General features: G+C 41.6%; 1 protein-coding gene across 2 annotated transcripts; it reads right to left on the bottom strand.

Annotated features, from left to right (window-relative positions):
• Positions 1 to 7,476, bottom strand: tcaim (T cell activation inhibitor, mitochondrial). Of its 2 annotated transcripts, none has more exons than XM_064946650.1 (11): positions 7,217 to 7,476; positions 6,759 to 6,863; positions 6,254 to 6,386; positions 5,752 to 5,899; positions 5,254 to 5,518; positions 4,847 to 4,969; positions 4,339 to 4,436; positions 4,082 to 4,173; positions 3,743 to 3,975; positions 2,317 to 2,448; positions 1 to 2,197 (listed from the first exon to the last, which is right to left on the bottom strand). In XM_064946650.1, exons 2-11 carry the CDS (start codon positions 6,791 to 6,793, stop codon positions 1,972 to 1,974), a joined length of 1,485 nt encoding a protein of 494 aa, XP_064802722.1. In that variant the 5' UTR covers positions 6,794 to 6,863; positions 7,217 to 7,476; the 3' UTR covers positions 1 to 1,971. The 2 variants fall into 2 exon arrangements, with proteins under 2 accessions (XP_064802722.1, XP_064802723.1); XM_064946651.1 differs by lacking the exon at positions 7,217 to 7,476 and adding an exon at positions 7,015 to 7,186.
• Between the last annotated feature and the right edge of the window lie 3,595 nt (positions 7,477 to 11,071).

Raw genomic sequence — 11,071 nt, 5'->3', positions numbered from 1 at the left:
TCCATCTTTTAGCAGGTCTTTATTTTGTGGTATTGGTTGTGTTAAAGTTAACAAGAGGTAAAAACAAACATGTATGAATCATTATTGTTCCCAGCTGTCGACAGTATTCTAGCTAGTCAGGTAACTGATGCAGTTAGTATTACTTGATCTTGCAGTATGACGTCTCCATTCCATTTGACTGTCCCATCACACGAGAGCTGCATCAATGTGGTGGGATCCACTTCCAGTACTTTAGCTCTTCTAATAGCTGGTGCCCATTTCAGTCAAGATCAACCTACAGTAGACCACTAACCATAGGCTCCATGTATCAAGCATCTGATCTAGAATCAGGTCTCCCCTGTCCATGTAATGTTTTTTTTATTGTGATCTAAAAGGCCAAACTGAGCCTAAATCCGCACTCCTACTCTGAGAAACACCAGAACATCAAATCACACTCGGAAATGTATATTTCATTACAAAAACCAATGAAGCCCATACTGAGTTTAGTGAGAGAGCACACCATCTAGTGTAGAGTTTAAACACTGCAGCAGTATATGACGTCTCCCGTTCCGGTCATCGTATGAGACAGCTCGTAATACCGAGCCATTTCTTTTCTTAGCTCTTCTTTTGTGATAGCAAAGTGTGTTTCTGTACAGTTTAAAGTCAAGTGTAATAGATTTGAATAAGTGTAATTAGTCGTCTTCGTAGATCGTCTCGGAAATACTACTCCACAAAATGTTAATTAAAAGAACACAATCAATATAAAGTGCCACTGTACTACATTAACAAACATATTGTTTTCCCCCATACACCCCTAATGAACATATTGATACTATTCCTCTGTGTTGGTTTATTCACACACCTTCCTGAACACTGACTGACTTCAACATACTAGGCCTTCTTGTTGGTTAATACAAACTAACTCTATTGCACCAGCCTGCTCTGACCAAACCTTGTCACACTACTAAACCAAGCTGCGCTGGTCTGGTTACCCATCCTATTCACCATAGTCACTGGAACGTGCTGGAAAGGACATTATGAAAAGAACGTATGCACGCCAGCACAGTACTGGGCCTGGCTTCTCCATAGCGATGGAATTTAGGCTTACAAGTGTTTTAACGATGCATCTTTCCTACAATGACCGAAAATGTAACGCCACGCAGACAGAACGTTCGCCAAGTGTGTCGATACTGACAAGATTGAAAGAAATCGGATCAGCTTTCTTCATTAATATCTTACCTTAAAATGATAATTATTCCACAATACTGACAACGGATCAGCTAGTGCGACTGCAAATAATGAGGCTAATGCTTACCCTATAATAAATGCACTACATCAAGATTTGACACATCATGAAATATGCAAAGGCAGAAATGACAGATGGTAGCCAAATAGATAAATAAAACTAATGGAAATATAGGCCTATATAGACTATACTGAAGGTAGGTAGGCTATTTATATCTGAATGCAGTCATATCGGGGTTTTTATATCCTTTGGTTGTTTCTAACGATTGCAAAGGCATTGGCAACTCTACATTTGCAGTCAACATCGTTGTGAAGTTATCGGTGGTCACAGAGAGACAGAGAAGCATCTTGAGTCTGTTTAGTGGAAGGGTAAAATAACACCAGCTGTTCTAGGAGTGATCTGAGGCAGGTGGTAAATAACAAGCGTTTTCAAGTGCAACTTTAGTAAGGATGGCTTTGGAAAACAGTTCAGCGATTTCAAAATGCTCCTACGAAGGTTCTAACTATGAACTCAGCCTTAAGATGCTCCTGGGAAACCGGGCCCTGGTTCAGCACAATAGTGTGAAAAGAGTATGTCTGTTTATCTGTCCTCTCCAGTAGAAGGATAACGTGATTGACCTTGTGAGAGTCGGTCGGTTTGTTTCTCCGTGAGGCAGCTGCAGTGTAGCTTGGTGGTAGACATGGTGAGGATAGCATTGAGTCTGGTTCAACCAGGCGTGCTGCAGCATGTCCCCTGTCCCTGTCCCCTCAGCCCTGCCAGTCCCAGGGGATGCACAAGTCCCCGTCCTGCATGACAGAGTAGAAGTGGGAGACCTCCACCCGGAGGCCCTCCATGAGGGGGGAGCGTTCCTCCAGCAACCGCCTGCAGCAGGGGATCATCTGGTTGTGTCTGACACTGGGCTCCTTGGACAGATTCCTCAGGGCCAGAGCCTCCAGGCAGTGGAGCAGTACCTCCTCCTCCTCCTTCTGCAGCCTGGGGGACGGACACAGGTCAGGGTCACACACAGAGCACGCCTAGCCACACAGACCGAGGGATACACAACGTACACAGACATGTAGGAGGGCAGGAAAACAAGGTTGACAGACACTCACTGGTTCCTGTGTTTGATTCGTTGTCGGGCCTCCCAGGCCCTGCTCTGGAGGAAAGTCTGTAGTCTGCTGGGCTCACAGGTGGCTGGGATGATGAAGTGACCCATCTCATGCAGGCTGGGGCTGGAGCAGTCACTGGGACAAAACACCACAGGTACATCATCAGTGGTCGGGGAATCTCTCACATGCCTCTACACCAGGTTCCCCTCTAGGCAGCCTGCCAGTGATTTCATTTGGCCCTCCAAGTTCTGAGCAAAATAAATCAATAATAATAAAAACGTTTTTGGGAATTGTTGTTGCTGGACATAAAATACTAAAACACACATAAATAGCAAGGCTTATGTGATCCTATCCCAATGTAAACAAGGTTTGAAATTATTCTGCTTTTGTGAAATACTATATCTGTTTGGGATCCAAATGATTTATAACTATGTTCCGGCCCCCCAGCCATCAGGATGAGTCCCACAGCCAAATGTATACTGAACAGAAATGTAAACGCAACATGCAAAGTGTTGGCCCCATGTTTCAGGAGATGAAATAACATTCCAGAAAATGTTCCATATGAACAAAAAGATTATTTCTCTAAAATGTTGTGCACACATTTGTTTGTTTACATCCCTGTTAGTGAGCATTTCTCTTTTGCCAAGACAATCCATCCACCTGACAGGTGTGGCATATTAAGAAACTGATTAAACAGCATGATCATTACACAAGTGCACCTTGTGCTGGGGACAATCAAATGTGCAGTTTTGTCACAACACAATGCCACAGATGTCTCAAGTTGAGGGAGCATGCAATTGGCATGCTGACTGCAGGAATGTCTACCAGAGGTGTTGCAAGATAATTGAAAGTTAATTTCTCTACCATAAACCGCTAATGTCGTTTTAGAGAATTTAGCAGTATGTCCAACTGGCCTCACCACCGCAGACCACGTGTAACCACACCAGCCCAGGACCTCCACATCCGGCATCTTCACATGCACCATCCACCTGGACAGCTGATGAAACTGTGGAGTATTTTTGTCTGTAATAAAGCCCTTTTGCGGGGAAAAACTAATTCTGATTGGCTGGGCCTGGTACTCCAGTGGTTGGGCCTGGTTCCCTAGTGAGTAGGCCTAGGCCCTCCCAGGCCCACCCATGACTGTGCCCCTGCACAGTCATGTGAAATCCATAGATTAGGGCCTAATACATTTATTTCAATTGACTGATTTCCTGATATGAATTCAGTAAAACCATTGAAATTGTTGCATGTTGCGTTTATATTTTTGTTCAGTGTAATTCAGGACCCCCACTCTACAGACTGGTATTACAGTAGCATCAAAATCACACCCTTGAACAGGAATGTGCTGCATAAACAGGGTATTTTGGCCCACTGGTAGACAGTCGGGTACATGGTCTGTGGTGTGGGTGGATAGGGAAGAGTCTCTTACTTCTCCAGGGTCATGGCCAGACCTTGCAGGCTCCTGGGATGCAGGGTTAGGCGTCGGGCCAGTAGTCTCTTATGGAAGGTGTTGAGGATGCTGCAGTGTTCCTCTATAGGCTGTACAGGTCCCAGTCTCTCCATGTTAATTACCTGAATACCTCCCAACACATGGCTGATCCTCTCCTTCAGCCACTCTGTCTGCTGGAGCAGGCTACGGTAGCTGGGGAGACTCACAAACAGCTAGGACACATGTACACACGCACACACAAACAAACACGGAACATGAGCAACAGGAGAATAAAAAAGACTGGTAACTTTTCCAGCTGAAATGTAACATGTGCCATACTTTTGTCCATTGGTGATGAACATCCATTGTTCCCAGCATCACATGACCCGAGGCATTCATCCCTGATTGGTCAGTGAATATTATAGTGTGTCCTAAAAGAAAATAAGGAATGCATAAAGTAATCTACCATACATCATTTTAATTCACTCATCATTCTCTGTCAGTCAGGACATCTTTCAAAATGTCAAGAGAATAGAACAATTCAAACCCACTCTTAAGACAAAGACCCTTATTGACTCTCTCCCAGGTGTGTATACCTCGCAGGTTGAGCACAGCCTCAGGGTTCTGCTGGGAGAGGCGGCTCAGACTCTGGAGCTGACAGCATCTGTGAGTCACTCCCCAGCTGCGCTGCCACCTGCAGGAGGGAGGAGGTATTGTCCTCAGATCAGGTGTTCAAGTGGGAGCAGAGATCCCCAGTCATGATGTAACAACAGGAGGCTCAAAGTCTCCAGAACATTGATAATACCTTACTTTGGAATGACATTGACCACCTTCTATTGTACCGCAGGCCAGTAGAACCCAGTCAAACAGTAACTCACTCAAACATGCACCCTATGAAGCTGAAGGGTCTATGCACTTTACTTCATAGGACCAGCACTGTGCATCAGAGTCATGTTGTATTCGGCGCATGTGACATTTCGATTTTTACTATGCATCTCTGCACCATTTCTATCTGCATGGGAGTTGGTGCACTTAATGAAACTCACCAATGTTTTCTTCTTCTATTAGAATGGAACAGCTGTTGTTCAGAGTGTTGATGATTACCTAATATCTTCCAAGGCAAATTTCTGACACAATTCCTTCTTGAGTCTCTTCAGCTCCTCCCGTCGAGGGACACTGGCGTTCTGCTTCTTCGTAGCCTCCTTCTCATGGTTTCTCAGCCACAAGCTGCAGCAGAGAGACAACTCTTCAGACAGACCAATGGCTCGCTTGTAGAGCATGTCACTTCTCTCATAGCATGAGTGGAATGAGCCAACCAGAGGAACGCAAGTACACAGGCAGTGACAAAGACAGCAAGATCATTTGTTTCTATTTAAACCCGTCTTCAGAATGCATCTGTGAATTTGAGTTGACAGTTAAAAAGTGATCAAGCTAAAGCAATGCTAATGTCTGTCATTCTACATACATAAGAAGTTACCGTTTGCTTTGGCTAGGTAGTCATTATACAGTACCTTAGTGTGGGCTCTACTTTCTTGGCCTGCTCCAGCTCCTGCTCTGGGTCTCTGAAGCCAGTGAAGCTGTAGTAGCTTTTGTCCCATTTGATGGGCCTGTAGAAAGGGTTCCCATGCCCAGCCACTGGCTGCTGGCTCTTGGGTGACTCTGAGCTGGCCTTCAGTCCCTTCATGTGCTCTGTGGACAGACTGCAGGACTTCAACACGTCCATTACGGTGGTCAGGACATCCTTGGTCTGCAGAGTGAAGCTGACTGAACGGAACCCTGAGAAATGCGCTCAAATGTATTACAGAGTCAGTCACAAAAAAATATCTACATTGCAAATGGCAGCATGTTCTCTATATAGCACACTACATTTAACCAGGGTGCATAGGGTGTCATTTGGAATGCATCCATGCATAATACTCACTCTCACAGGAAACGGTATGAAAAATCAAACGATCAAGAAACACCAATACTGTATAGTCTACATTTTAAGCAGGATAAAAGGACATTACCAGGAGGAAGGACGTCCTTCTGAATGTCTTCCTTCTCCTTTTCCCTGACATAAAAGGTGAGCTTTGTCGGTTGGACTGAGCGGGTCCCCGGTTTCTGAAGGATTTCCAAATAACCATTGAGTCTCTTGAGGGAATTTTCATTCACTTCCTGAAGAGAATTACACAAAGAACGTTTTGATTGGCATGTCCACGATAACAGAATGATTCTGAGGCTCATACAACAATGAATGCAAAGTTAAACAAACCACACACCTCTATGCACAAGGACTACTTTTAATAAATACCACTGACAATTTTACAAAAACACATTTACTTGAATAATAGTGCAGATGCAGTTTGGTAACAGAATGAGGGTTTATGCATCACTGTTCTTCAAGTAAATGTGCTTTTGTCAAATGTTGAATGGAAATTGTTAAATCGTTGTTGAATTGCCCTACGACATAATTCTATGATACATGGACATTATTGCTCTTTTGGCCTACGACAGGACATAATCATTCACCCTTTCCCTAGGATGCTGGCCAAAGAAGTCTGGATGCACTGCAAAGTAGAAAGGTCTCAGTGCATTGATAGCATCTGCCCCTGAAAGAGCTCTCTGATGGACCAAATGGGCTGCGACATGTCTGTTCCCCACTCTGAAAAACAACATGGACCAGAGAGGGGGGATAAAGGCTTGTCACTATGATCACTATGAAGTCCAAAGGGGGCCTGCTGTGCATTACATCAGGGTCTCCCGAACTCAGCCCCCCCAGTGCACGTTTTGGTTTCTGCCCTAGCACTACACAGCTGATTCAAATGGTAAAATCCTGATGATGAGTTGGTTATTTCAATCAGCTATTTAGAGCCTGTGCAAAAACCAAAACATGCACCCAGGGGTGGGCCCCAGGACCAAGTTTTGGAAACTATGCATTACATCACTAACAACAGTGGTCCTTTTCATAAAATCAATTCTGAGTGCAGGTGATAATGTAAGTATGATAATGTAAGTACTATAGTGGGTTATTTACCTCATGGCACTTCGCAGGAGAGAGGCCACAGACATAGCTGTAGCTAGCTCTAGCTGGACACCATCAAATCAATGACTTGTGACATCCACAGGTGTTGATTCTCTCCTGTTGGCAAAATAGGTTACAGATTATGAGCTGACTGACTGGTCCAAACTGACAAATCTTAATAAAGATTGTTGTAGCATTTATAGTACAGCAGTAGCTAGCCAGCTAAGCCTTGGTTTGTGAGTGCAAACTCAAAATAGGTCTTATTTACAGTATATTTGGCATTCACAGGACTAGCCTATGGCAAGGCCAAGGGGACACGTTGGACAACACTACAAACAACAACGCTATCACATCGTCTGGCTTGCAAGATCTTTCAGTTTATCCCAGCACAAAACTGAGCAATAAATCGTATGACTCGTTAGAACTAACAGATAATCACAACAACAAACAGGTTCAGCAAGTTTACCCACCTAGCTAGCTTCCTTGCAAGCTAGCTGTCAGCTGAAAATAAGCAACCACATTCAGACTGTATCAGCCACATGTCGATAAGTGTTTGGCTCAGAATTTATCCAAATTAACGAATACAGATGACCTTCTAAAGACTACATTGCTGAATTGGTAGTATGGCAGGGACTTTTTTACATAGATTTTGAGTCCAACGTTAGCCAGTGGTCCATTCACAGCAATCAGACAGACAAAAGCAATCGCACTACTATACTAAAGCATCGATAGCTCTGATATGGACGTTTAATGACCTCTGCTGGTGACTTCTGCTGGTTGGAAAGCTACAATTATTATCTCGCTGATCATTGCACCTCTTCTTAAACGCAGTCCAAATTCATTTTTTTCTGTATTTTGTATGATATTGTACAACAACAGCAGATTAAACTAACACCGTAAAAGAGTGATAAAATGTGATCAGTGTTATTTCCTGATTGTTGCTGGTTGAAAATACAATCTCCACAGGACCTTTTAATCAGCAGGTTTTGCATGGGTGAAGTTTCGGCTATCCATGGTGACATCTTCAGATGGTAAATGAGTTAATAGACCAATAATAAATACAGTTCCAAACCTCTGCCAAAACCTTTTTTTTTCAGGTTTTCCTTCCCACTCAGACCACTAAGTCCTAGCAAAATATTGCTTGAGAAACAGTTTTATGCTAAAAAAAAACCATTTGTTTCTTTTTGACCATTTGAATGGAAATCTATTACATCAAGGTTAATACCCAGACATTATTTGATAATGATATAAAAACGGCTGTATTGGATCTTTAACCAATGTCAGATTCTGATGGATCATAGATGTTCATTTTCTTCACCCACAAAATGATTTTAAGACACCTTCCTTACTGCCTTTCTTTGGCTTGTTTCTCAAACGTCACATTTTCCCTCCAGTCCAGGTTGTCCATCTGCAGAAAACCCTTTTTGTGCTTCATCATACCTGTGAATTACAGGAGGCTGCTAAGGGGAGAATCACTCATAATAATGGCCAGAACGGAGCAAATGGAGTGGCATCGAACACCTGGAAACCATGAGTTTGATACCATTCCAGTGATTCCACTCCAGTCCTTACCAATGGTGGAAAAAGTACTCAATTGTCATACTTAAGTAAACGTAAACATACCTTAATAGAAAATAGAAAATGACTCAAGTAAAAGTCACCCAGTAAAATACTACTTGAGAAAAGACTAAAAATATTTGGTTTTAAATATACTTAAGTAAATGGAATTGCTAAAATGTACTTAAGTATCAAAAGTAAAAGTATAACTCATTCCAACTTAATTATATTAAGCAAACCAGATGTTTTTTTTTATTTTCTATTGACGGATAGCCACGGGCACACTCCAACACTCAGACATAATTTACAAACAAAGCATTTGTGTTTAGTGAGTCTACCAGATCAGAGGCAGTAGGGATGACCAGGGATGTTCACTTGATAAGTGTGTGAATTGGACCATTTTCCTGTCAAAATGTAATGAGTACTTTTGGGTGCTAAGAAAAATTATGGAATAAAAAGTACCTTATTTTCTTTAGGAATGTAGTGAAGTAAAGGTAAAAGTTGCCAAAAATACAAATAGTAAAGTAAAGTACAGATACCCCCCAAAAACTACTTAAGTAGTACTTTAAAGTGTTTTTACTTCAGTACTTTACACTACTGGTCCTTACCACAAGCCCTTTCTCCCCAATTAAGGTGCCACCAACTTCATGTGCTGTGAATATCAATGGATTACATTTGTGGTCAAGTGCTTGTAAAATAAATCTATTTGGTTTGCTAAGTATAACAGTGTATTAAGACATTAGCAAAAATATATTTTGATATACCCAAATGCAACAATATAAAATGTAATGTTCAAAATATAATCTATTTTACATTTCAACATACATTTTTATACAGTATTAAATTGCATAAAATATATTCTAAGAGTAGCGTGTTTTCTACCTCATTACACATTTGACAATACAGTGTATCCTTCATAGATAAAAAAAATTCTCAAATCAGGCCATAGGATGCATACCTCCTACATTAGTAATGTGTAATTCACCACAACACACTATGTACAGGGTGTTTCCACATGTACCAAACACATACACTACCGATCAAAGGTTTTAGAACACCTACTCATTCAAGGGTTTTCTTAATCTTTGCTATTTTCTACATTGTAGAATAATTGTGAAGACATCAAAACTATGAAATAACACATATGGAATCATAGTAACCAAAAAAGTGTTAAACATATCAAAATATATTTTATATTTGAGATTCTTCTAATAGACACCCTTTGCCTTGCTGACAGCTCCCACACGCTTGGCATTTTCTCAACCAGATTCATGAGGTCATCACCTGGAATGCATTTCAATTAACATGTGTGCCTTGTTAACAGATCATTTGTGGAATTTCTTTCCTTCTTAATGCGTTTAAGCCAATCAGTTGTGTTGTGACAAGGTAGGGGGGTATACAGAAGATAGCTTTATTTGGTAAAACACCAAGTCCATATTATGGCAAGAACAGCTCAAATAAACAAAGAGAAACAACAGTCCATCGTTACTTTAAATCATGAAGGTCAGTCAATATGGAACATTTCAAGAACTTTAAAAGTTTCTTCAAGTGCAGTCGCAAAAACCATCAAGTGCTATGATGAAACTGGCTCTCATGAGGACCACCACAGGAACGGAAGACCCAGAGTTACCTCTGCTGCAGAAGATACGTTTATTAGAGTTACTAGTCTCAGAAATTGCAGCCCAAATAAATGCTTCACAGAGTTAAAGTAACAGACACATCTCAACATCAACTGTTCAGAGGAGACTGCATGAATCAGGCCTTCATGGTTGAATTGCTGCAAAGAAACCACTGCTAATGGACACCAATAGCAAGAAGAGACTTGCTTGGGCCAAGAAACACGAGCAATGGACATAAGACTGGAGGAAATTTGTCCTTTGGTCTGGAGTCCAAATTTGAGATTTTTGGTTCCAACCACCGTGTCTTTGTGAGATGTGGTGTGTGTGAACGGATGTGTATTTCCCACCGTAAAGCATGGAGGAGGAGGTGTTATGGTGTGGGGGTACTTTGCTGGTGATACTGTCTGTGATTTATTTAGAATTCAAGGCACACTTAGCCAGCATGGCTACCACAGCATTCTGCAGCGATACACCATCTCATCTGGTTTGGGTTTAGTGGGATTATAATTTGTTTTTCAACAGGACAATGACCCAACACACCTACAGGCTGTGTAAGGGCTGACCTGACTTCCACAATCCCCCAACCACAATCCCCCAACAATGGTTTGGGATGAGTCGGACAGCAGAAGGAAGGAAAAGCAGCCAAGTGCTCAGCATATGTGGGAACTCCTTCAAGACTGTTGGAAAAGCATTCCAGGTGTTGCTGGTTGAGAGAATGCCAAGAGTGTGCAAAGCCATCATCAACGCAAAGAGTGGCTATTTGAAGAATCTCAAATATAAAATACATTTTGATTTGTTTAACACTTCTTTGGTTACTACATGATACCATATGTGTTATTTCATAGTTTTGATGTCTTCACTATTATTCTATAATGTAGAAAATAGTACAATTAAGAAAGACCCTTGAATGAGTAGGTGTTCTAGAACTTTTGACCGGTAGTGGACATGCTTGCAGATCTTTGGGGGAGGAATTTGGAAATTCTACTGCACGGGAACTTCAACTCTATATTTATTTTATGATGAAATTGGTGTATGAATTATACGATTAATTTCCAATGTACCGTACAGTCTGAATGCAAATAATTTGACACAATAAAATACTCAAATCATTTGCAAAGATAATCATATGAATGACAAGATACATAGCTG

The sequence above is a fragment of the Oncorhynchus masou genome, chromosome 29 (genome assembly GCF_036934945.1).
Source record: "Oncorhynchus masou masou isolate Uvic2021 chromosome 29, UVic_Omas_1.1, whole genome shotgun sequence".
NCBI classification, from domain to species: Eukaryota; Metazoa; Chordata; class Actinopteri; order Salmoniformes; family Salmonidae; genus Oncorhynchus; species Oncorhynchus masou.
Note: the sequence above shows the minus strand (reverse complement) of the source record. Positions and strands in the feature narration are given on the sequence as shown.